At 42.1% G+C, this 27,997-nt stretch overlaps 1 protein-coding gene across 3 annotated transcripts in view; it reads left to right on the plus strand.

Moving 5' to 3' along the window:
* Positions 1-27,997, plus strand: part of WIF1 (WNT inhibitory factor 1) — a 240,146-nt gene that overhangs the window by 161,149 nt on the left and 51,000 nt on the right. For 2 of the 3 annotated variants that reach the window (XM_033959664.1, XM_033959665.1), the window contains 3 exons: positions 5,245-5,340; positions 10,045-10,140; positions 24,015-24,110. In XM_033959664.1, the coding sequence (XP_033815555.1) occupies positions 5,245-5,340; positions 10,045-10,140; positions 24,015-24,110 (288 nt within the window). The remainder of the gene's footprint in view (positions 1-5,244; positions 5,341-10,044; positions 10,141-24,014; positions 24,111-27,997) is intronic. The other variant, XM_033959667.1, reaches the window with a different exon arrangement.

Here is a 27,997-nt window from a genome sequence, read left to right on the forward strand (position 1 = left end):
TTAGTAAATATAAAAATACTCAAGGAACACAAAACGGAATACTGGATGAAAATGAAAGAAGTCAAGAGAGAGATATGTCTGGAAAACGTGCAGGCAGAAGAGCAAATGGCTAGAAATATAAAAAAGAGAAACATAAATTTTTTTCTGGTATATTAGTGAAAGAATGAAGATGAAAAATGGAATTGTGAGACTGAAAGAAGCTATGAACTGCTATGTGGAGAGTGATGAGAAAAAAGCAAATGCGCTAAACAAATACTTCTGCTCTGTGTTCGAGGAAGAAAATCTTAGAGAAGGACCACAATTGACAGGCAAAATTATAAGTGAGAATGGAGTGGATACTGCGCCATTCACAAAGGAAAGTGTTTATGAACAACTTGAAAAATTGAAGATTGACAAAGTCATGGGACTGGATGGGTCCCATCCCAGGATATTATGGGAGCTCTGAGGTTCTGGCGGCTTCACTTACAGATTTGTTCAATAAATCCTTGGAGATGGGAGTGGTTCTATAGGACTGGAGAAGAGTGGATGTGGTTCTTCTTCACAAAAGTGGTCGCAGAGATGAAGTGGGAAACTAGAGGCTGGTAAGCCTCACTTCAGTTATTGGAAAAATAATGGAAGCATTGCTGAAGGAGAGGATAGTGAAATTCCTAGAATCTAATAGGTTGCAAGATCCAAAACAACACAGCTTTACTAGAGGTAAATCGTGCCAAACAAATCTGATTGAATTCTTTGACTGGTTGACCAGAGAATTAGATCAAGAAGTGCATTAGATATAATTTACTTAGATTTCAGCAAAGCCTTTGATAAGGTTCCTCATAGGAAGCTCTTGAACAAACTTGACGGGCTGAAGTTAGAACCTAAAGTGGTGAACTGGATTAGAAACTGGTTGACAGACAGACTTCAGCGGATGGTGGTTAATGGAATTTGCTTTGAGGATGGAAAAGTGAGTTGAGAGGTATAATCAGCAGAAAAAAGGAAGTATTGATACCCCTGTACAGGTTGTTGGCGAGTCCCCACATGGCATATTGTGTTCAGTTTTGGAGGCCGTATCTGTCCAAGGATATATGAAGATTTGAAACGGTCCAGAGAAAAGTATCTGCAGTTCTACATCTTGAGGCAACATTTCCAGTTTGCAACAAGGCCCTTTGGATTGGCAATGGCACCCAGGACCTTCACCAAAATGATGGTGACGGTGACAGCCCATCTTCGTACCCTGGGTGTCCTGGTTCATCCGTATCTGGATGACTGGTTGATCAAAGCTCCCTTGCTGTCTGAGGAGCATCAGGCTGTTCATCAGGTGGTACAGTTGCTGCAGTGCTTGGCTGGGTGATCAACTTCAGGAAGAGTCTCCTCAAGCCAACGCAGGATTTGGAATACCTGGGAGTTTGATTTCACATGGGACAGAACAAAGTGTTCCTGCCTGTGTCCCATCAGGAGAAGCTTTGACAGGTTGTCAGAGACCTTCTGTCCTCTCCGATCCCAACGGCATGGCAGTAACTCCAGATTCTAGGGATCATGGTGGCAATGATCGATGTGGTCCCTTGGCCCAGAGCCCATCTATATCAACTGTGGGATGCTCTGCTTTCATGCTGGAATCACCAGTGGGACCTGTTACATGCACCCTGCCCTGGACTACTATGGCGTGGAACTGTCTTGCATGGTGGTTGCGACCCCTCTCACTTTCCAGGGGCCTTCCCCACGGATCTCAGATTGGGTGATTCTGTATACAGATGCAAGTTTCAAAGACTGGGGAGTGGTGTGTATGATTGTCCCTGTTCAGGGCCAATGGGCACCCTCAGAGTGCAAGTGGTTGATCAATCGCCTGGAGCTTCAGGCGATTTGGCTGGCTCTTCTCCACTTCGAGGGTCATTTCCATCATCAAGCCGTCCATCTCTTCTCGGACAATGCCACGGCAGTGGCTTATGTCAATTGGCAGGGGGCATGAGAAGTCTCTCCCTAAGCATGGTGATGTGGCTCACTGGTAGATCTGCTGCCTCTGAACTCAGAGGTTGTGAGATCAAATCCCAATGCTGCTCCTTGTGACCCTGGGCAAGTTACTTAATCCTCCAGTGCCCACTGCTTTGAGTGTAAGTTTTGAAATGCCAAAGCAGCAAAAAGGCGGTATACAAGTTTCCTTCCCTTTCCTTCTGGTGGGTGGAGAAACACCTTGTGGCGCTGTCAGCGATGCATGTGGCAGGAGTAAACAACATTCAAGCAGATTTTCTCAGTCGTCAGATGCTGGACCCCGGAGATTGGTCCCTGTCTCAAAGAGCATTCGATTAAATAGTAGATCAGTGGGGATGTCCCACGTGCAATCTCATGTTGACTGTGGCCAACATTAAAGTGGATCGATTCTTCAGTTACCGTCGCAAGGCCGGCAGCACAGGCCTGGACTCTCTGGTTCAGCCCTGGCCATGGAAAGGTCTCCTCTATGACTTCCCTCCATGACCCATGATAGGGCGTCTTTTGAGGCAGATAGCCCATGGAGGTCTGGTGATCCTGATTACACCCGATTGACCAAGGTGGTTGTGGTATGCTGACTTGGTTTGGCTCCATCAGGATCGGGAGGCTCTGGCTACCTTATCAATCTCGTCTCCTCACGCAGAGTCCAATTGCGATGCAGGATCTGGACTGCTTTGGTCTTAACTAGCCAGAGCTATTCTTCGGCTGTGATTGCCACATTGCTTCACAGCAAAAGGAAGTCCTCCATACTGGCCTATATGAAGGCTTGGAGGTGTTACCAGGCCTGGTGTGCCCTGAGACAGGTATACCCATCTGATTTCTCGGGTCCTTGAGTTTCTGCAGGATGGCCTGAAAAAGGGCCTAGTGGTAGCTTCGCTCCGGGTGCAGAGTGCCAGTCTTTCATGTATGGGCATTCCTTCTCTGAGGGGGCTCATTGGTAGCTCATCCAGATGTGGCTCGTTTTCTATGGGGTTCTCCGTGACTTATGCCTCCATTGCGCCTTCCCTGTCTGACCTGAAATCTTAATCTGATTCTCTGCTCTCTGGCTCATCCACTGTATGAGCCTCTGGAGCAGGCATCCCTTATGGATTTCACGATCAAAACGGTCTTCCTGGCGGCTATTACCTCAGCCCATAGGGTTTCGGAGCTTCAGACTCTCTCCTGACAGGATCCTTTTCTGCGTATTACGGATTCCGCTGTGATGCTGTGTACTGTTCCTTCCTTTCTTCCGAAAGTGGTTTCTATTTTCTATGTGAATCACTAAGTTCAGCTTCCTGCTTTTGCTTCCTCTGGTTCAAGGGACCGGGCGTTGTGGTTCTTGGACGTGCGCAGGATTTTGTTGTGGTATCTGGAGGTCACCGAGTTTCGCCTCTCTGACCATATGTTTGTTTTGGCGGGTCCTGCCCACAAAGGTAGGCCTGCTGCTAAAGGCACGATTTCTAGGTGGATCCATATGGCCACTTCCGAGGTTTACGTGGCAGCCGGAAAGAAGCCCCCCCTCACGGTGCAGGCTCATTCTACCAAAGAGGTGTTTCATCCTCTTGAGCAGAGTTGTCAGCTGTTTCTCTGGACGAGATATGCAGAGTCGCTACCTGGTCCTCTTTGCATACATTCACTAAGTTTTACAGGATCGATGTGGCGGCCAAGAAGGATGCTGCTTTTAGTGCCTCTGTTTTGGCAGTGGGCTCATCAGTCTCACCCATCTCACCCTGATTTTTCAGGACTTCTGTGTTACGTCTCACTGGTCCCGGAATAAAGCGGGATTCTATAAGAACGAAAGATTATGTTCTTACCTTTGCTAATCTTCTTGTAAATCCACAGTCTACACTTTATTCTGGGAACCCACCCTTTACCTTGCAGATTCGCCAATCGTCTGCCTTTACAAGTACTGGTAAGCTGGATTTCTGTTTTCTGACCAGCCTTTATAAGAATGTCATCAGAATGGGTAAAGCACTTAGTTTTGTTTTTTTTTTTTGGGGGGGGGGGGTCCTTGTTCAGGTGCCATCTTCTGACAGTGCGGGCTGTGTCTCCCTATAGCACTGTTTTGTCGTTCAGGTTTCTAATGTTTCATAACATATTCTCTTGTTTTTCATTGTTGCTGTTTTATATTTGTTGATATGAGCAGAATTGACTTACTTGCAGGAAAGTTTCTCCGTTCCCCTCTCTCTTGTTATTATCCTCTACAGATGTTCCTGGCTGCTTTAAGACTGACTGAGGTTACAGGGACAGTGATGAGGTAAGAGGGGAAAGGGTTTAAGTGTCTGAAGTTTGAGGATTCCTACAAAGTCCTGGTGGGTAGATGGAAATAACCCACTGGTCCCGGAATAAAATGTGGATTTACAATAAAGATTAGCAAAGGTAAGAACCTAATATTTCGTTAAAGCACATTATTCTCAATTCAGTTTTCAAAATCTTTTTATTGAAAAGTTTTGTAATAACAGCAAGTAAAGAACATCACAATTAGCTTTTTTTAAGACCAAAAAAAACTGGACTTTAATGATGTGGCCTGCAATGTGTATATGCGTTGAATTTTATCTGAATGGTTGGATTTGTCCTTTCATGTTTTAATGGAATTCTTTTCAATTTTTATGCTACTTTTTGGATTATTTTGTAAACTGTTTTGATTTTGTAGCTAAGTGGTATGTAAAACTTTTTAATAAACATAAACATTACAACAGCATGGAGCATATATAGAAGTGGAACATATAGCCAAATAAGAGAGTTAAGAGGAGTTAGAAAAAAATGTGACTAATTTAAGGAAATTTGCACATGAAGTCAGAAAAGGTGAATGAAAATGATCTCAGAGTAGGAGTGAATAAGCAAGTCTTGTTACAATATATGCAGCCATTAAGGCTGAAGAGCTAAGCTTTCACCTGCTTCTCGAAGAAGAGATAGTCTTATGTTAAGCGAATAGTCAGGGAGAAGTCATCTTTCCAGCCCTTGTGAATGGTAAAGTTTTCTGAATCACATGGGCATTCCATATAGGGTACAAGGATTAAATGAAAGAAAAACAGGTCAGAAATAGAGCTTTGTATGTCTAAAACACTCAGGGCTCCTTTTACGAAGGTGCGCTAGCGTTTTTAGCGCATGCTGCAGATTAGCGCAAGCTAATCCCGTGCTACACAAAAAATACTAATGTAAGCTCTATGGAGGCGTTAGCGTGTAGCGTGCGCTAAAACCGCTAGCACACTTTCGTAAAAGGAGCCCTCAGTCTTGCTATTCATGTACTGTACTTTAATTTAAATTTGTTGTGACTTTGTTATCTTTGCAAACATAATTTAGCTCTCTGCACTCCTCAATGTATGAATGGTGGACTCTGTGTCACTCCTGGTCTGTGCATCTGCCCACCTGGATTCTATGGGACCAACTGCAATAAAGGTACCTATGTTTGGGATTGGGGAAATCACTTTTCTTTTGAACTTCTATCTTCTCTCTTCTCTTTTATCATCCTTACTGTGATACTGCTTTGTTTGTCATGCTGGCAATAAACAGACAAAACGAAAAATCTTGCATTCATTTATTCATCCATTCAATTTAGTAATCTTGCCTTCCAAAGTTAGCCTGAAGAGGAGATTTAAGATTAGATGGTTATCAGAAGGCTTGAAAAGAGGAAGCAGGAGATATTTCAGTAATTAATCCCTTAGAAATAGCAATTACAGGTTTTATGGTTTTACTTAGGTTTTCTAGCTCTAAGCTATCATCCCAGAATCATCTCCAAGAACCCTCAATCTTGGAACCCTGTTGCCTGGTCTTATTTTTAGCAAATTTTTATTTAAAGTTTTATACTGTAGATTTAAGAAGACCTGTGTTAATTCAGAATTAAATTTTGTTTGTAGGTGGATACTGAATTGTTTTCGAGAATGATATTGATTATGGTACTTTCTCTGATCTGTTATTAGCTCCTTTGAGAGAGGTTAAATCAAAAGTAAGACATTATTACATTACATTAGTGACTTTTATTCCACCTTAACCTTGTAGTTCTAGGCAGATTACAAAAAGAGGTAAGCTGGACATTACCAGGAAAGTTACTAGGTTATTAGGTATTAATTACAGGACTGTGACTTATTCAGAAATTTGCAAGTGTGGGTATAATTAAGGTATAGCATTAGTTTGACAAATTTTCTGAATAGCAGGGTTTTTATTTCTCTTTGGAGGGTTTTGTAATCAGGCGTTGTTATCAGCAAGTTGGAGAGATGGTGGTCAAGTTTCACTGCTTCAGTTGCTAGTAGACTATTGTACATCTTGTGCTGTATGCCTTTGATTGGGGGATGAGTAAATAGAGTCTGAGTTCTTCTTGGCCTGGTTGATTTATTCTGGATAAGGCAATCGTTCAGATAGGTGGGGCAGCACCATTCTGGGCTTTGAATAGGAGACAGTAAAATTTGAATAATATTCGTAATTGCATTGGGAGCCAGTATGTGTCTAAGTATGCGGTGGTGATGTGATCATATTTGCTTAGTGAGTATATCAGTCTGAGAGCCTTGCTTTGTACGGTCTGTAATTGTTTTATCATGCCTCCAGGGCATGGCAGGTAAAGTTACAGTAGTCTAGAAGTCCCAGAACTAGGGATTGGACCAGGAGTCGGAATAGTTCCCTGTCAAAAAATTTTCAAACAGTTGGGTTATTGCCTATGAGGAGGAACTGTAGGAAATATGAGAGATTTTGAAAGAAGTCAAGATCAGGAAACTTTTGAAAATTGGAGGAATGAAATCAAGTGGTATAAATCTGTGATTTTAGAAACTATAAAAGGTTTATTTTGAGCATGGGATCACTGAAGCTGATAATTCATCTAAGTGTCTTTTCAGATATTTTTCCTTAACTTAGCCTGCCCAATTCGATTTCACCCATTATACAGTCTAGTGCCAATGAGTTGGCCAATTTTTTTTCAAGCCAATGTGAATAAAATCAAGAATTCATTTAGTTTAAATACTCAGATCATGCTTTATGTAACTGTTGATTTATCTATTCAATTAGACATTGTTTTAGGTGATACATGTTGGGACAAATTTCAATTAGTAGACTGTAGAGATTGGAAATATATTTTAAAAATTAGAAAAAATTGTACTCTTTAGATATTTGCCCCTCATATTTACTAAAGACTATACATTCATGTTTAATTATTTGGATTATGCAGTTTGGGGATGATTCTATAAAGGGCGCCTAACTTAATTGGGAAAATACACTTAACAGCCTCAATAATTGTTTTAAAAAATGTACCCCCCTCTTTTTACGAAACCGTAAATGCTATGCGCTGCTCCAACACACATAGAGGCAAGGCACAGGCGGAATAGAAATCACTAATCACTAATAGAGTTCCCATGAGTGTTGGAGCAGTGCACCAGCCAGTGCTAAAAACCACTTTCATGGTTTTGTAAAAGGTGAATTAATTGGGTGATAAGTGCCTATCAGATTATATAAAAGATAGGCGCTTACCGCAATGCGCTTAGCAGTGCCTAATGTCTTAAGTGGGCATTTCTTTGGGTGGCACATGACTTAGGAACCACTAAGCGTGATTCTCCATAAACTTAGGCACCTGAAATGTAGGCCCTTGTCTACATTTCAGACGCCTAAGATTTCACCTAGGTGCCACTAGCTGCAAGTCTGTAAACAACACCTAAGTGTGACTGACACATGGCTGCCACCATTTTTCTAGGCACCAGACGATTTAGGTGCTGTTTATTGAATCAGCCCCTTTGTGAATTTTGTTCTATGAGAAAGTCTCTATCCTATAGATTTATCACATATAATGTTGACTCCTATTTCAAAATCTTTAGGAGCTGATCTTGCTAAACTTGACATTGATAGACCAATAGCTAGCATGCCTTTGCTTGTGAAACTTTGAGGTGCTTGTAAATAATCAACTTATCGATTTTCTTGCATTACCAGACTCACTTCATTTTTTACAACATGGCTTTAGATCCATGCACAGTACCGAGACCTTATTATTGGAAATGATTTCAGATATAAGAGAACTATTGAGTTTAGGGAGTATAGCTGCAACCTTTGATGCCATTGATAACTTCTTGTTGTTGTACAGATTGAGTGAATTGGGGATTTATGGTAGTGTCTTGAATTGGATGTGTTTTTTGTGGCTTAGTTCTTATCAGATCCATAAGGGCCTTAATTTATCCAATTCTTGGACTTCATGTTATGGAGTGCCACAGAGATCTCCCACAATGTTTAATGTATATATGAGAGCTTTGGGTTTTCCTTTCTCTGGTTCAGATGTCTCTGTATTTTCTCTCAAGTTGCACAGGATCAAAGAAAATATGATCTTTACCAGATAGGGAAATTTCAAAAATAAATTTGTCCTTAGGTCAAGAACCTGAGGATTTAAAATCAAAAACGTTTTCCTGTACAGTTGAGTTGCCCTTGCTACTGGAGAGTGCCTCGATTTATGAAAATAGTCCCCATCCCCATAATATTTTCTCCATCCCCATGCTGTTTTTCCCTGTCCCCTCCCCATCCCCACTAATTTCTACAGAGAAATAAGTTACACATAGCTAAAAAAATTCTAATTAACCATCAAGAAAAATACTGATTTCCTAAAAGTCCATCAATTGTTTCAGGCTTCAGGTATGTTCTATTGTCATCTGTGGTGAGTTCAACAAGTGAAAATGTTCTTTCAGATAAGGTCCTGGTTGCTGACACGGCTAAAATATACTTTGCAAGATGACTTAGGGCTTCTTTTACGAAGCCGCGTTAGCGGTTTAATGTGCGCTAATTTGCCAGCCATGCTAGCCACTATCTCCTCCTCTTGAGCAGGCGGTAGTTTTTCGGCTAACGCAGGGGTTAGCGCACGCTAAAAATGTGCATGCGATAAAGCCGCTAACGCGGCTTCGTAAAAGGAGCCCTTAGTTTAAGCCAACAGAAAAAAAGGAGGAGCAATTGGCCTTGTATGAAGAAAGCAGCAAAAAAATAAACAAGGAAGGGTCATGAAGGCTTTTTAAAAAAATAATTATTCAATTTATTAAATCCAGCAACCAGTAACATCTACGATGAGACCCTATGATTTTAATCTAATCTAATCTTCAATCTCTGGGTCGTTGTATGCCTACGAGAGGGAGAGCTGAAAAGTTCTCAGCCCAACCAAGACGAGAATGAAGTGGCAAAATAATACTCAGAATTTAGGAAGTTGGTTGGGCTGAGAACTTTTCAGTGCCCCTCACATCTACAGTAGGTTCAAGGTGACTTACAAGTCAAGAAGTTTAGAAGTTACAACAATGAAATATAAAGTAAGCAGCATACTATGAGGTAGTTACCAGAAATAGGAGATGTAATCATCATTCAATAGAGGGGAACATTGAGCCGTCACTAGAACTACAATATAGCAGTTTGAATTATACAGTTGAGTTAGATATAAGTAGATTGGTGCAATTATGTTATGCAGAGTTTGGGGAGGGAGCTCTTATGGTTTCCAGAAGGGTGAAATTCTGTGTAGGCTGCTGTGGAAGAGCATACTTGTTAAGTATCAATGGTGTATATCAGTGTTCTTCAACCTTTTTACACCTATGGACCGGCAGAAATAAAAGAATTATTCTGTGGACCGGCATCGGTCCGTGGACCGGCAGGTGAAGAACACTGGGCTAAGTCGTGGGCCAGACCCTGCCCCCATAATAGCACTAATTGCACCTTGCATGTCCCGTGCCTCATCTGGAAGCCTTCCCTCTGACGTTGCAACATCAGAGAGAAGGCTTCCGGTTCAGGCGCAGGATGCCCGTAGGAGCCACTGCCCGTGGCTTTGTGTACTGAATCAGTTAGGAAGAGGGAGCTGGCTCGAAGATAACGTCGCATCGATCGCACCATGGAGTGGCGGTTGAAGAACACTGTTTTGGGCCTGATGCACGTGCTGGCCCTGTGGACCGGCAGGAAATTTCTGTGGACCGGCACTGGTCCATGGACCGGTGGTTGAAGAACACTGGTGTATATGTTCTCAAAAAGGAAAGTCTTCCGTTTTTTTCAAAATCTGGCATACCATAAGATAATATGGAAAAATAGTAACTTATAGGAAGAATTTTTATTGAGATTGATGAACAGCAAACAGTTCTACATTTTTAACATATTTTTTTTTACTTTGTCCAGCAAACTGTACAACAACCTGCTTTAACAGTGGAACCTGTTTCTATCCAGGAAAATGCATTTGTCCTCCAGGATTTGAGGGAACTCAGTGTGAACTTAGTAAGTATATTTAATTGTTTTATTTGGCTAGTTGCAATATTTATCTCTCTGTATCACACCACCAAGTACTATCTTTGATGCAGGCATTCAGTCTTCACAACCAACTTACAGATGCACCCAAGGACATACAATTAATTCTCTCCCTTTTTTTGGGGGAGGGGGAAGTTTTGATGCATCTCTCCATCACTCCAGGATCAGAGAGCCTGCTCTTTCTCCCTCCATTTCAGCAATACATAGCCATTCAGCTCCCTCCCCCTCTCCCTTTCCTTATAACCATTTGCATACAGATGCCTGGGTTTTCCCTCATCTGTACCCCTCACTGCACTGACATCCAATTCTCTACCTCTCACCCTTTTCCCCTCCACCCTTCTGCAGCACAGGCACCCAATTTTCTCTCTGTTCCCTCTGCAGTTCATACCTAGCACACACTATCTTCCAGCATACAGATGCCTAGTGCTCTCTTCCACCCAACCTAACCTTAGCGGCATCTAACTCAGGCGTCATAATATTAGGCCAGGGTTTTTTGGGTCTAATATACCAACATTATGATACCTATTGTCTAACCCTAACCAAGCCTACTTTCCGGGTTGGTACCTCAACTTCGGTGTTGGAAGGCGTCATGCTGAATTCTGTGTGCATCTTTAATTAATGGTTTTTAAATTGTTTTTTTAAAAAGGCATTTTCAATTAAAATGGCAATTAAGGTGCTTAAAAAATTTTGATTTGCATTCAGAATTCAGCTAGTTGCCACTAGGCGCCACCAATCTAGACACTTAGCAGTGCATAAATTAGGTGCCTTTTAAAGAATCAGGCCCTTTGAGCCTCCCTTCCTGCACCTTCATATGATGATCTCTAGTCACTGAGCTGTCCCTTTGTCTATGTCCTCTCCCTTTTTGTCTTCATCCCAGAATTTTCTCTTTTCCTTCCTGAAGTTGTCTCTCTCCATTCCTTATCTGTCACCTAACTTCTCAATCCCATCTTTCTCACGTTACTTCCAATATTGTGTCTTTCTCCTTTCTGCCTTCTTCCCCATGGCATTTCAGCTTTCTCCTTTCTGAATTGGTGTTTTGTTTAGTAACTTTGAGCCATTTAATACAGGCAGTATCTGTGCTGCTGGGAACAGTCAGTCAGCACTGTGCAAACTGTGTCACTTCTGATGCCACTCTGCAATGAGTTACTGAACAGAGTCACATTGTGGGAGCACAATTTTCAGGTTAAGGAAGCAACATAGAAATTTCTTTAGGGGGTTTGCCATTCCCATTAGTCTTTTCCTTCCACCGGGCCTGTTATACGTCATCAGAAAATCCAGCTCCTCTCTCTTGCATAGAGCTATTATGCTTCTAATTCATACACACACTTCAGCTTTTTTCATATAAGAAACAGACTAGCCTCTGTTTTTTATCTGATCATACTCAAGTTCAGAGCATGAAAGTGACCCCATTTGACAGGGTATACAGTACATCAAACAAGCTGTATAGAAAGACAGACGTTTCAAATTACTCAGTAGTTGTAGCCCTGGTGTGCATGTACACCTAGTTTTGACAATAGACCCAGTGATCCTCAATGCAAGGCCCGTGAGCCAATGGTGGCCCAAGGAGACCTTCTGGGTGACGTGCGCACTTATCCAGAGCCCCCTCCCCCAAAGTGAGATCCGTTGCTTGCTCACCATTCTTGTTCCCAGCAGCACTGCTCTTACTCTTCGGGCTGCTGGCAGCATGAATGAAGTAAACACACTGCTTTTGGCAGCCCAAAAACTCTCTCTCTGCTACTGCTTTCTGTCCCCGCAAAGGTGGGAAGCAGTAGCACAGACCTGGTGAGATCCAGAAAACTGCAACAATCATGATGCATACTGCGAAAGCCTAAGAGAACATGAAAGAAATGTTGTTTATGGATGGATGGGAATAGGGGAGAAGAAGATAGTGCACATGGACAGAAGGGAAGGGAAGACATGGAAAAGTAGATAGATTTGAGAAGGAAGCAGAAAAATGAAAGAAAGTTGAATGTGTATGCCAAAGATGGATGGAGAAAAATATCATCAATATATCGTTTTCACAGAAAAATGTATTGATAAAACTCAAGACGTATATAGGTGGTCATTTTCAAACTGGGACACATACAGGCATGTGATAGAAGGTGCCATGGTGGTACCCATAGCCGTGCCGCATATCTGAAGAAAAAAAAAAAAAATCAAACTTAAAATAGTTCTTGCTTAAAGCAATTTGAGCCAAGGTAGTCAAGAATTCAACCCTACAACTATCAATGCCTTTAGCCAAAAGGTGATGCTGTACTATCACTAAAGCTTGTGATTGGGAAATGTTCGTATACAATGCAGTGATGTCCAAAGTAACTAACAAGTACATAAGAACATAAGAAATGCCTTCGCCGGATCAGACCTAGGTCCATCTAGTCCGGCGATCTGCACACGCGGAGGCCCAGTTAGGTGTTCCTTATTGAAGACCCGGATTTCCCGTATCCCCGGATGTGATTTGCAAGAAGGTGTGAATCCAACTTGCGCTTGAAACCCAGAACAGTAGTCTCTGCCACAACCTCCTCTGGGAGAGCATTCCAAGCACCCACCACTCGTTGTGTGAAACAGAACTTTCCTACATTTGTCCTGAACCTGCTGCAGCTCAGTTTCAGGCTATGACCTCTTGTCCATGTCACATCTGAAAATGTCAGTAAAGCTGCTTCCTGGTCAATTTTATCAAATCCTTTTAATATTTTAAAAGTCTCTATCAAATCTCCTCGCAGTCTTCTCTTTTCGAGGGTGAACAGTCCCAGTTTTCTGAGGCGTTCTTTGTAGCTCAAATTCTCCATACCTCTGACAAGTTTCGTGGCTCGCCTCTGCACATTCTCCAGCAAGGACCTCATCACAAGCTTGTAGCATCACAATTATGGAAGTGGTACCTTTTACATTTGATGCACTCTTTTGTACTTCTGATTTTAGATGGTAATCTACAAAATCAGACAAGGGTTCCAAAAGAGAGCCAATATCAGACACTATAGGTCGCCCCAGAGGGCCGATATAGATGTGTGAATTTTAGGAACATAATAAATAGCTGGTACAATAGGGTGAAGTTAAAAAATAAATTCAAACTCTCTCAGTAATGATTTTGTCCTCCAATGCTTCAATAAGTACATCCTGGATCAAATTCTATAGATGTGAAATAGGATCTTCTTATAGCTCTTTATAATATGTGGTGTCTGAGTTTTGTAAGTTAGCTTCTTGTACATATGACACAGAATCCCAAATAACTGTGCCCCCTCCCTTATCCGCTGGACAGATCACAATAGACCTATCCTGTGATAGGGAGGAAATAGCTCGACTTTCATCCTTGGTAAGATTATATATACTGGTAAATTGTTAATTGCGGAGATCAACAGATTTTCAAATACTTGGATGTGAGGGTCACATGTACCCAGAGATAACCAATGGGACTTCTTCCGCAATATACAAACATCATCAGAACTATCAACTACTGTATTGTCCTCAGCCTGATCAAAAAAATAAAGCTAATTTACATTTACGGATGAACTTAAAAAAATTAATCCGAAAATCAAATATATTAAATGTCCCCCAAAGGGACAAATGAAAGGCCCTTATTAAGAAGAGATGTTTCCACAGGAGACCATGATCTTGAGGAGAGGTTGAATACCAGAGTGGCAGTGGAACTGTGTGTACTCAATGGGGAACTCTGCATTCTCTTACTGGTCATGCGGCTATCTGGTTGGAGGCCAAATGCCAAAAATTTTGAGATGCAGAGTCAGAATTGTTAGACTGCAGAGTGACTTTTAAACCTGACCCATACCTTAATCATCATCTGAAGTGTCCGTGGATGTGTTGGTATATGTAGATGGCTTGGAGACCTTCTGTTTCTTATTTTTATTCATCCAGTTGTAAACATATCTCTTGACATAATCATTCTCATTCCGTCTGAAATTTTTTGATCTTCATTTGTTTAAGATCCAAACGAAACTTGTCCATCCTTAAAGACAGACATACATTCATTGAAGGTCTCCAATGCCAAAGAAGACTGTAAAGAGTTCATTTTCTTTTTATAGTCCCTCTTGATAAAGAATTAATTCAGAATAGATGGTTTCAATGATAAGCAGCATTAAATCAAGGGAACACTTATTAAGAACAGCGTTCCACATGAATGTAGGGCAGAAAGTGAAGGAGAGAAAAACAGCAAATGGATAAGGCCCTTGAAACAGAGTTAAGAGCACAAACAGAAGTGCAACCAGAGACTGGGAAAACATGATTAGAAAAATAAAATCACTAGTCAACAAAGGTAGGAAAAATGATTTTATTTTCAATTTAGTGATCAAATATGTCAGTTTTGAGAACTTTACATCTACTGTCTTTGTTTTGCATTGCTCAGGAAGAAATGCATTTCTTTCTGTTTCTCTGATGTTGCACTGCATGCAGAGTCTGGCATCTAAGGGTTTTATTTGTGTATATTAGGACTTTTTAAGTTTGTGGTTCTGTATTTGCATAGGGTTTATCTGTATTCTACACGTATAACCAAGGCTAGATATACTGGTAGGAATGAATGTCATGAAGCGTTATTAGTGTCATGGCTCCAAGTAGGAAGACATTTGTCAGCTCTCTTTCAGTCCTTTTGGACCCAAAACGGCCCTCACATGAAAATTAGTGAAGACCATTGTATATAGACCATTGCCATGGACTATACAAAGTAATTTATCCTGTCGGCAATCAGTCATATGTAAACAATTTCAGCAGAGTATATTGAAAGCATTCAGAATGTCAACAGCAAGATAGATTGTGAGCCCATTGGGACAGATAGGGAAAATGCTTGAAGTACCTATATGTAAAACCACTTTGAGTGTGGTTATATAACTACAAAAAGGCAGTATACAAGTCCCAATCCCCAAAAGAGCTGATTTCAATGGGAAAGCAAATTAAACACAGCAGAAACACTTGAGGTGATTATTTTTTGTCTTTTCCCATTCCCCTTGCCACTTGATCCTTTCTTTTCCAAAGAAATGTAATGAGGACCGTATATACTCGAATATAAACCGGGATTTTTGAGCCAAAAAATTGCCCCAAAAATGGGGGTCCTGGTTTATATTCGGGTCATTACCCAGTGACCACCCAAAACCCTACTGGACTTCTTGCAGGCCTGCCTTAGGCCGGGACAGGAGGGATCCCTCCCGTCTCCTGCCCCGGCCAACACTAATAATTACCATCCACCCTCCCTCCTTCCCTCCCTCGCGTACCTAGTTCCCTGGTAGTCCAGTGTGTATGCACTGAAATCCTCTTTTGTAAAAGTAGTAGTCAGCAGCACACCCAGCCCTGCACTGCTCATTGATAGGCTGCCACAAGTTCTTGTTGGATTCACAGTTTTCTCGGTAGCCTGTTAATGAGCGGTGCAGGGCCGGCCGGGAACACGAAAAACTCGCTCCTGCGTGCCGGCCCGGGTGTGCCGCTGGCTACTACTATTACAAAAGAGGATTTCAGCGCATACACGCTGGACCACCAGGGAACTAGGTATGCGAGGGAGGGAAGGAGACAGGGTGGGTGGTAATTAGTGTCGGCCGGGGCAGGAGACGGGAGGGATCTCTCCTGACATGGCCTACCACTACTAGGTGGTTTAAGTTAAGGGGCTGTTGGTGGAAGGAACTTTGTTTGGATTGGGAGGTGTGGGGTAAGGATTGGGTGCTGTTGGGGGTTAGCATTTGTGATTGGGGGAGGAAAATTGTCACAGCACCTGTCCTGACAGTGCCTTGCACTACTAGGCTGCTGGTAGCACAGCTGCAGTTGTTGCCTCTTTTTCAGGTAACGGTACGTTCAACTACACCATCACCAATCGTGACAGCTAGTGCATGGTATTGAACCATGTGCTAGCTATCACTGCTGGCTGGGTTAGAAGGCAGAGGGGAGTACAGGAAAATCAAGCCATTGTGACATCACTAATGAGGTTGGCTTTTTTTTAGGGGGAAGAGGGTACAGGAAAGGAAGGTGGGACAGTGTTCAGAGCCTGGCAGGGAGGGGGGACAGTATTCAGAGCCTGGCAGGGAGTGGGATGAGTGCAGAACCTTGCAGGGGAGGACATGACGGAGGGGACACTGGGTGCAGATCCTGGCAGGGCATGGCACTTGAATATTAAGCCCCCGACTTATATTCGAGTCAACCATTTTTCCTCCTTTTGGGGGGGGGGAACTGGGGGTTTCGACTTATATTCGAATCAACTTATATTCAAGTATATACAGTACCTCTTTTTAGATGTACCCTTAATGCTGCTTGTTGGCTGACAGAGGTTATTTAAGCCACAGACATCTGTCCTCCCTAATGAACCTGAGGTTGTCCTGTCTGGATGTGTCCAGAGATAATGGGTCCCAATAGAAAGGAGCCGGAATCTGGATTCTATGTCCTACAGCACATAGTAATGTGCCTTAGCTACATAGCCAGCCTTAAAATATGTTTTAATTATTGTATATAGGATATCATTTTAGAAGTATTGCATGGTGTGAATAACATGAAGAAAGACTTGGTGAAGCTTGAAGAATGGTCTGAAATTTGGCAGCTAAAATTTAATGCTAAGAAATGCAAGGACATGCATTTAGGCTGCAAAAACCAGAGGGAACGGTACAGTTTAGGGGGTGAAGAACTTATGTGCACGACGGAAGAGCGGGACTTGAGTGTGATTGTATGTGATGATCTTAAGGTGACTAAACAGGTTGAAAAGGTGATGGCAAAAGCCAGAAGGATGCTAGGTTATACAATTCTGGAGGCCGCACCTTCAAAAAGATATAAAAAGGATAGAGTCGATCCAGAGGAAGGCTACTAAAATGGTGTGTGGTCTTTGTGATAAGGCTTTTGGGGACAGACTTAAAGATCTCAATCTATATACTTTGGAGAAAAGGCGGGAGAGGGGAGATATGATAGAGATGTTTAAATACCTATGTAATATAAATGTGCATGAGTCGAGTCTCTTTCATTTGAATGGAAACTCTTCAATGAGAGGGAATAGTATGAAGTTAAGAGGTGATATGCTCCGGAGTAATCTGAGGAAATACTTTTTTTACGGAAAGGGTGGTAGAAGCCTGGAACAGTCTCCCGGAAGAGGTGGTGGAAACAGAGATTGTGTCTGAATTAAAGAGGGCCTGGAATAGGCATGTGGGATCTCTCAGAGAGAGAAAGAGATAATTGTTACTATGGATGGGCAGACTAGATAGGCCATTTGGCCTTTATCTGCCGTTATGTTTCTATGGCAATTATATGCATAAATAATGGCATTTATGTGTGTAGATTGTTTATTAAGGAGCCAAGCACCTGAAGGCAAATTTTTACATCTTATAGGTCATTTAAAATAACCAAGAGCTCAGTGAAATAATATGGGTACTCTCAACTCTTCTAAATCTCTGGCCAAAACAAACATTTTACTATTATTTATGCATATCTTGTAGAAGTTACAAAAGCCAACAGAGAAATTTTTGAAAATATATCTGTATTCCCATACAAGATTGAAGATGCATGTATAAATTTTTGGATTACTCAAACCATTCTCAGTACATGCTACCTTCGACTCTGTGAACCCCACCAAAATTTCATATGTGAATGACAACATTGTAACATCAGCATTAACGTGCAACATAAATGATGAAAGGTGTAAATAAAGAAATAAGAGTTAAACTTGATTTCAGGCTACTGGAAGCCAGTGTAACTAATAAATCACAAGCGTGTTCAGTCAGTACATGTGATGCAGCATTTTGAACAAGCTGAAATGATCTTAAGGAAGAAACAGGAAGAGTTATATTGAAACAATTATAGTAATCAAAATTACCAATAACTGTAACATTTTAAAGAAGAAGAATGTTCTACAGCAGTGTTTATCAGCTTCTTCAAACCAAGAACCCCTTAAGCCTAACAAATACCAACTGAGTACCCCCCATCCATGCTCCGCCCCAGATCCTACCCCCATAATAATAGTACTAATGGTAACGTAATTTCTTCCATCCATTTTTCATATACACACAATATAATCTTTTTAATACATAATGGTAATCACAAAATTTAAAAAAAACCACAAAGCACATTGTACACAGAGAAAATGTTAATTATCATTTATCATTTTTTCTTTCAAAGACTTTAAAATATTCAATGTTACCTTAGTAACAACTATAGAAAAATAGACAAATATAGAGCAAAATATAGACAGCAGATAAGAATTCACAAAATTGACATATTTTGATCACTAAATTGAAATTAAAATTATTTATTGTCTGGTGATTTCATGAGTCTCTGGTTGTATTTCCTTCTGACTGTGCATCCAATATTTCTTTCTTTTTGACTCCTGCACGCTTCCTCTCCTTCAGATCCCATTCCCTTCTCTCTCTCTGTCCCTCCATGAGTCCAGCTTCTTCCTCTCTCCTCCACCCCTATTAGTAATATGTCTCCCTCTCTCTCTCTCTCTCACTGTCCATTTGTCTTGAGAGATCCAGGCATCTCTCCCACCCCCTCTACTGCCAAATCCAACATTTCTCCCTCTCGCATCCCCCAGATCATGTCCAGAATTTTTCACCACTGCCTACCAGCCTCATGCCCATTTCTCCTTCTATCACCCCTCTCCATCACAATGCCACATTTTTCCCTCCATTCATTCTCCCTCCAACATTCCTCTCCCTTGCATCCCTTTCAGTCTGTTCTACCACCATATCCAACATTTCTCCCTCTCATCCTTCTATTCTCCATGCATCTCTACCTCACTCTTCTCTCTCTATGTCCAATTTTCCTTTCTTCCTTTCCCTATTTGCACCATCTCTCACACACTCATGGCCAGCAATTCTCCCTTTCTATTCCCTCCCTTCTGTGTCCTATGTTCATTCCCCTTCCCTTCTTTCTGTATCAAGTTCGTGGCCTCTCCTCCCCCTCCCTGCCTTCCAGCTTTGTCCCAAAATTAAGTTGCACACCGGGGATCCCTGCCTGCCCTGCCCCACCCACATTTCCCCCCACCCCTCCCAAAGCTGACCTGTCCACAGAAGCCGCCGGCACCGCCGGAAATCCATGCCTGCCCCGCCCACCCACCCACACCCCTCTCTCCTGAAGCTGACCCGTCCACAGAAGCCTCAGGCGCCGCCAGGGATCCCTTCCTGCCCACCCCCTGCTGAAGCTGCTACCAGGGATCCCTCCCTGACTGCCTACCTGTCCGCCTACTGCACCACCCCCCACCACCGAAGCTGATCCTTTTACTTTGTTGGAGCCAGACTGGCTCCCTCCTCCCCCAGCAGCAACTCTGTGCAGAGACGGCGATTCACATGCTGCACGTAGCTGACCCACAAGCCTTCCCTCTGATGTCAGTTCTGACGTCGGAGAGAAGGTCGGGTCAGCTACACAGCATGTGAGTAGCTGTCTGCATCCGTGCATGGAGTGCTGCTGGGGGGAGAAGGGAGCCAGTCTGGCTCCAATGAAGTGACAGGGTCGGCTTCAGTGGTGGGGGGTGGTGCAGCAGGCGGGCAGACAGGCAGGCAGGGAGGGATCCCCAGCAGCAGCTTCAGTAGGGGGTGGGCAGGGAGGGATCCCTGGTGCCAGCAGCCAGGCTGCTTACCCCCAACAATCGGCCTACGTACCCCCAAGGGTACATGTACCGTTTGTTGAGAAACTCTGTTCTAAAGCATCAGTAAACTAAGATCATCATACATCTTAGTAGTTTGGGGGAGAGAAAATACTATAGCCTCCTCCATCTACCTAGAGGACAGAAACCCAAAAAGCAAATACCTATTCACATGCTACCATCTTCTTACCCCTACAACTAACAAACCACTAGTTGAAAACTTAGGCCTAGTAAATGCCTGGTCTGTCAATAAAAACTGTCCTATGTTTCATGATGTCATCACTGAATACTACCTAGACATCCTGGGACTAACTGGGATCTGGTTGATTAAAGCAGAGGAGACTTGTTGACTGAAATACACCCTACAAGATTCAATTTCCAGTTTCAGCCAAGATTATGGAATTGGGGTGAAGGGATAACTTCCGGCCAACCTGATTTCATCAACAGATTACTAATCCCCCACACCCCCCATCGTACATTACGTTCATCTAATAAAACCTGCTATCCATTCCCTCTCTATGACACATTAATACAATGCGCACTAATATCTTTTCTGTTACAGCCCCTACCATCTGGAACTCAATACCAAATTATATTAGAGAAATTTCATCACTTGATAAATTTTAAAGTAACTTGAAGGCCTTTCTTTTTAAAGACGCATTTGGAGTATAACAGTCCTTCTAAGGATTGCAATGGAAATTTGTTCCTTGCCATTTTTTAATCATTTTAACCTATCTTACAAAGTACCAGACTATTTAATTTTTTGTTCCCCTCCCTTTTGTTTTGATCCTTCTCCCTCTCTTCTTCATTATACAAATGTATTTCTGCCCTTTTCCATTTTGTATCGGTATGTTAATATTTGTCTGTGCGTTTGATCGTCTGTAATAATTATTGTAATTTGTTTTTAACTTATGCCCTCTTTATTCTTTGTTTTTATTATGTAAAACCGCTTTGAATTTTGATAAGGCGGTATATCAAATTTTTAAAGAAACCTGAAACCTAATTTGTGAGACAATCAAACTCCTGGATCTAGTGACACATTTAACTCTGTGCTTTTCTAGTTTAGCGATTATATGTTAAATCTACATATTTGAAACCCCAGACACCATTACGGCTGCTTTTCTTGATACAGTAGCAGCTCTAGGATGATAAAACCTCCAACTTATGAAAAAGGGCCCTATACTAAACATGGTGTTCTGCAAAGGGCTGACATATTTGGACACAAGATTGATGGTATCAAAATAATAGATCATTTTTTTAAATAAACGTTTCAATTTTTTACATAAATATTTCTATAAAAGACTTCTTAAAACAAATGGATTCAACCAAACTTTAGAAGAAAATAAGACATAAGAAATCTGGCTGCTGAGCATTTTCTAGAGGCCTTGTATTAACCCCATGTGGATAAAAAGATGACTTTAAAATCAGAACAGATTACCATCTGGAATGCACAATTAGCAATGGCCTTCGAAAAAACAGCCCCACCAAAGAAAGTCCAGTGCTGTGCAGACGAATACTCTCCATGATTCTCCTCAGAACTATAAATCTTTAAGCATCAAGGATCAAAGGAGATTTTAACTTACATATTGAAACAGCCGATATCACCCCTGCTTTCCTTGATACAATGGCAGAAATATCACCTAGATCACTGGTCTCAAACTTGCGGCCCAGGGGCCACATGTGGCCCGCCAGGTACTAGTTTGAGGCCCTCTGTATGTTTATCATAATGACAAAAGTAAAATAAAAGTTTCTTGACCATATGTCTCTTTAGCTATAAATGACAATATTATTAAGACTTAGCTGAAAAGAAAGATTTATAAACTATAAAGAGTTTTATCTCGTGCAAAATTGTCATTTCTTTGATAAGACATTAACTATTTTTTCTGAGGCCCTCCAAGTACCTACAGATCCAAAATATGGCCCTGCAAAGGGTTTGAGTTTGAGACCACTGGCCTAGATGAATACAGGGTCAGCTGTAAAAAACACATGACAATGTACCACCAGGTCCTAACAATAACCCAAAACAACAGTCCTCTCAGTACATTGAATAGGCTTCAGATTCAAAAAAATAACTGTAAGAATATGGCCCTGGGTTCAGTATCCTCAAAGTACCCTGTCTGTTCCAGCTGGGGCAACGGGGGATTAAGTGACTTGCCTAGGGTCACAAGGAGCAGCATGGGTTTGAACCCACAACCTCAGGGTGCTGAAGCTGTAGCTTTAACCAGTAATTATGACATCACTGGTTGCTAAGAAATAGATAAAGCAGTATACTTTTGATCTTTACAGTGTTTCCAGTTTCTAGAAAGTAAGAGTTACCCTCAGTCTAGTATTATAAACAGAGGAGGGGATTGATTTTAGAGGTAGCTGCTCAGGAGTATAAAACTGTTCAGAATTCAAATCCCTGATTTTTTATTTTTTTGCCTCTGTGGCCAAACGATCTACATGTCAGAGGAGATCACATCTAGGCCAAAGACCCTTAAGCACAAGCAGCTACAGGAGACAGAGCTACTGGCTACCCTAGTCAGGACAGTATGTGAGGAAAAGTCTAGGAACACTTGCAGTGACAGCTCTTTGCTGTGAAGGGGACCAGAGACAGGGTACCATATGGCTCCAGAAAAATGAGGATGGGTTGAGACATCTGGGTTTTACTTCCATTGCTTTCAATGGAAGTAAAAACTAGATGTCTCAATTTGTCCTCTTTTTTTCTGGAGCCATATGTTAACTCTAACCAAAGGGAACAGGAAACCTGCGGTATCCACCCTTAGAGCTAAGAGTAAAGGAGAAGTTGGACATAGCTGTGTATTTCCAGCAGGAGCCTGGAATAGCTCCTGAGGCTGAAGAACCAAAGAAGCACAGCTCCAGCATTATGGAAAACCATTATACTTTTCACTAGGATCAAGCTATCTAAAAACAGTGGGTTTCAACCTGATCCTTAGGGACTACCTGGCCAATTGGTTTTTTAGGATATTTGAAATTAATATGCATGCGATATATTAGATGTAGGGATGGAGATCTGATAAGTTCTGATCCTGGGCATCAGAACACAGGCAGGGTCAGCACACAGGCGGTTCTGAACACAGGCCAGGTCGGCACATTCACCTAAGCCCTGTGTGCGGATCTAGGCCTGTGTTTGGATCTGAGGCCCTGTTTCTCATTCCCTCTCCCTTCTTGCCATGCAACCATTCTAAGTAAAGGAAAAATACTAGCATCTTGTCACAAGACTTTTGCCACATATTAACCTGACACAGGTTTACCCTTATCTTATCTCTTATCTTGTTTAAGCATCCCTTATATGGGCAACAATCAGACTCTGCCTAGGCCCTGAGCTCAAGGCTAATCAAGAAAACTTAAGGATTATGTATTATAACCTTTGGACTGTCACATGCTTATCTTATTTGAGCTGTCCTTATTTGGTACGGACATCAGCTGACAGGTATTGCACAGGCATTGCATATGTGCAAAGACTCAGGCCCTGTCCACGTGTTAATCAGGCCCTTGTCTAAGTGCTGAGTTGGAGGATGATCACGAGGTAAAAGCACTAGGTAATAACGAGGTAAAAAGCATGTACCTATCTTTGTATCCACCAATGTAAAACCATGTACCTTTGTACCCACCAATCATGAGATGTGTAAACGAGAGAGTTACTATGATGTCATTAGCTTAGAAGCATAATAAATAGGGACTCGGAGCTAGCCCTTACTAGTGCCTCCTCTCGATTCTAAGATTGCGTGTGTGTGTTTCCTTTGTGGGGCATTCCTACAATTAGATATTTACATGTAATGGAAGAAGTGCTTGCTATCATACATATTCATTGTGGGCATCCTGAAAACCTAACTAGCCAGAAGGTCTCACAGACTGGGTTGAAACAACTGATATAAGGCACAGCATTGGAGTCTCAGAACCCTTGAGTCTCCCAGCTCAACTATGGTAACCACAGATCTGTATGTGACAATCCTCTTTGAAACATACTCATACTACTTGCTACACTGTTGTGCTGGAGAGTTATGGAGAGGTAAGGTAATGAATACCACCTTTCTCTGGGGAAAATCAAAGTGGTTTACATTTATTACATGCAGGTATTTTCTCTATCCCGACTGGGTTCACAATGAAAGTTTATAGTGAAAGTAATTAGGGTGTTTACAAATGAAATTCCTATAAACTCAATATATGGGATCTCTTACTGAGGAATTCTCATAGACATAAAAATACATACTTCTAATTCTCATTGCCTCCCAAAATAAAACTACAGAATGTGTTTTTCCTCAAGGATTTAGTCATTGAATATGCTTACATTTTCCAGGTAAATGTCATCAGTCTTGCAGAAATGGTGGAAAGTGCACTGGCAAAAATAAGTGCAAGTGTTCAAAAGGTTACCAAGGAGATCTTTGTTCAAAACGTAAGTACCAAATTCACTTTCCCAAGTCTAGTGTAAAACCCCCTAGTGGTGATATAATGCAATCACATTACAGTTTAATTATTACAGTTAAATGTATGTGATGTTATAATCACAGTCAGATGTTTTAATAGGTTTCCCCTTCAATTCACCCCAACACAGAGATTAACATTTAAATATTTATATTTGTTGCAACTAAAAAGCAATCGCAATTGAGGGTGAAAGAAAACTAAATAAATATGACAACAATTGTTGTTATCAGATGTATAAACAAGGTAAATTAAATTTAAATATAAATGAATAGCGCTAATTTACCATTCACATGTGATCAAGCTTACATTGATAACACCATTATAGTTAGTGATAATATTCAAACCTCAAACATGTCATGCTTTTCAACTTAATACCAACTTTGTTCAAGGATATCCTGAACCACAAGTAAGTATTTGACTAGGTGACTCTTTCAAAACCAGAGAATATTTCTCAGTCCCAAAGCTCAATAAAATACAAAAAAATGTATATATGTGTCCACCCAAAAATAAAGTATTTTAAAAAATCCTGTTTTTACCGGTATTGCCGTTTTCTTGCGCTGGGTACCACTGAGTTGTTGATTCAGAAATAATGAAACTCCTCCGTAGTTATCTCATGATCACACAGCTTCCTCACACACAGCCTGATAGTACTGTATCTCAGGAATACCACTACTACTATTTATTATTTCTTTAGTGCTACCAGATGTAAGCAGCGCTGTACATTAAACCCGCAAGAGACGGTTGCTGCTCAAAAGACACACAGGACATAGGGTGGATCAATATATGGGGCTCATGAAGGGACAAACAAGGGAAGAAGTAAACATAGAAACACAGAGTATGACGGCAGAAAAGGGCCTACGGCCCAACAAGTCTGCCCACTCAAGAACCCTCCCTCCTTCGAGAATCCATCTTTTAAGCATTACTCTGGAGCGACCCCACCTGTCTGTCCCATCATCCCTTGAAGTTGAGCATGGTACTGGCCTCGACTACCTGACGTGGAAGACCATTCCATCGATCAATTACCCTTTCGGTGAAGAAATACTTCCTGGTGTCCCCATGAAATCTTCCCCCCCTGAGTTTTAGCGGATGCCCTCTTGTCGCCTTGGGACCCATAAGACAAAAGATTTCTTCCTCCACATCAATGCGGCCCATGATGTATTTGAATGTTTCTATCATGTCCCCCCTTTCTCTGCGGTCTTCGAGAGAATATAAGCGCAGCCTGCTCAAACGTTCTTCATATGGGAGATTTTTTAGTCCTGAGATCATCCTAGTGGCCATTTGCTGAATCGACTCCATTCTCTTCACATCCTTTTGATAATGTGGCCTCCAAAACTGAACACAGTACTCCAGGTGAGGTCTCACCATTGATATGTACAACGGCAGTATAACTTCAGGCTTTCGATTGATAAAGCTCCTTCTGATGCAGCCCAGCATTTGTCTAGCTTTTGCTGTAGCTTTCTCCACCTGATTCGCAGCTTTCATATCTTCCCGGATGATTACTCCCAAGTCCCGTCCTGCTACAGTTCTGGTTAGGTTTTCACCATTCAGGGTGTATGTTCTGCATGGATTTCTGCTACCAAGGTGCATTACCTTACATTTTTTGGCATTAAAATTTAGTTGCCAAATACTGGACCATTGTTCTAGTAAAAGTAGGTCCTGCTCCATAGTGCCGGGCATGGTTGCACTATCAGGTTCCGCTGCGCTGCCCACAATGTTGCATAGTTTAGCGTCATCAGCGAATAATGTAATTTTAACTCGAAGTCCCTGAGGCAGGTCCCTTACAAAGATATTGAATAGTATCGGGCCCAAGACCGAGCCCTGCAGTACTCCACTGGTCACTTCCGACGTTTTTGAGGGAATACCGTTTACCATTACCCTTTGAAGTCTATTTGCTAAGCCAGTCTTCTATCCATGCAGTCAGTGTTTCTCCTAGGCCCATCGCGTTCATCTTGTTCAATAACCTATGGTGTGGGACACTATCAAAAGCCTTACTGAAGTCTAAATACAAGATGTCCAGGGATCTCTCCCTTATCCAGTTTCTTTGTTACCCAGTCAAAGAAGTTTATCAGATTGGATTGACAAGACCTTCCCTTCGTAAAGCCATGCTGGTGAGGATCCCTTAGTCCTTTGTCATCCAGAATCGTGTCCAATCTGTTTTTGATCAACGTTTCCATAAGTTTACATCTATTTATGTGAGACTCACTGGCCTGTAATTTTCTGCCTCTGACCTGCATCCCTTTTTGTGGAGTGGAATAACGTTGGCAGTTTTCCAGTCCAAGGGAACTTTTTGCTTGGTTAGGGAAAGATTAAAAAGTTCAGCCAGAACATCTCTCGATTCCCGAAGTACTCTGGGGTGTAGATTATCCAGGCCCATGGCTTTGTTCACCTTTAGCTTTGATAGTTCGTGGTAGACATTGCCCGCGGTAAATGCAAAGTCCAGGAATGGGTCCTCCAAGCACCCTTTTGTCTGTGGCTGAGGTCCAGATCCTGGTGCTTCGCAGGTGAAGATTGAGCAGAAGTAGTTATTGAGTAGTTCTGCTTTGTCCACATCCGAGTCAATGAAGTTGCCATCAGGTTTCTTTAGGCGCACAATACCGCTTGAGTTCTTCTTCCTGTTGCTAACGTACTTAAAAAGGGATTTATCCCCCTTTTTAACCTGTCTTGCTAAATTTTCTTCCATCTGGAGTTTGGCCTCCCTGACTGCCGTTTTAACATTTCTAGATTTCGCCAGATAGTTTTTTTAGCTTCCAGCCATTGCGATTGTTTGTAGGTTAAGAATGCTTTTTTCTTTTGCTGTACTAGTTCTGAGATCTCCGCCGAGAACCACTTTGGTCTATTTTTTCTGTGCCGTTTGCTCACGGTTTTTATGTATATGTTGATTGCTTCTTGTAGGGTTGATTTCAGAGCCGACCATAGTACCTCCACACTGTCTGTCATGCTCTGGTTTTGCAGTGCTTTGTAGACATAGTCCCCCATGCACTGAAAGTTAGTCCCTTTAAAATTTAGGACCTTAGTTGATGTATTTGACCTAGTGATTCCTTTCTTCAGGTGGAACCACACCATGTTGTGCTCGCTGGAGGCCAAAGCTTCTCCTACTGACACCTCTGTAACACTGTCCCCATTGGTGAGCAGCAGGTTCAGGATCGCCTGATCCCTGGTGGGTTCTAGTTCCATCTGTTTGAGGCGTGCTCCTCGTATGGAGGCTAGTAGCCTCTTGCTGTCACTGGTTGTAGCTGAAAGTTTGTTCCAGTCCACATCGGGCATATTGAAGTCTCCCAACAGCACTGTGTCTCCTCGCAGTGTGATGGTCTCAATGTCTTCAATTAGTTCTTGGTCCGCATCGTCCTTTTGTCTTGGTGGTCTGTACATAACACCAAGATACAGGCATTTGTTATTGCCCCTGGCAAGGTTCACCCAGAGGGTAGAGGCTACAGAGGGAATTAGAATAGATATAGACTCTCTTCTATCAAACTGTGGTAGCAGTTTGTAGCGTGGGGAGCAACGCTGAATGGCCCGCACTGCTCCCGACACTCATAGGAATTCAATGAGCGTCGGGCACAGCGCAGGCCATTCAGCGTGGCTCCCTGCGCTAAAAACTGCTATCACAGTTTGATAGAAGAGGGCCTTAGTGTATTACAAGCTGCAAGAGTTAGGACCTAAATGCAGCTTTATCTGGAAAAAGTGGGCTTTGAGCCTGGATTTGAATACTGCCAGGGATGGAGCCTGGCGTACTGATTCAGGCAGGTTGTTCTAGGCATATGGTGCAGCAATGCAGAAGAGGCAGAGTTGTGAGTTGGCAGTAAAGGAGACTTACTTCAATAATGGCATTCCCAGGGAGAGATAAATGAGGAGAGATAG

Source organism: Geotrypetes seraphini, chromosome 9, assembly GCF_902459505.1.
Source record: "Geotrypetes seraphini chromosome 9, aGeoSer1.1, whole genome shotgun sequence".
Lineage (NCBI taxonomy): Eukaryota > Metazoa > Chordata > Amphibia > Gymnophiona > Dermophiidae > Geotrypetes > Geotrypetes seraphini.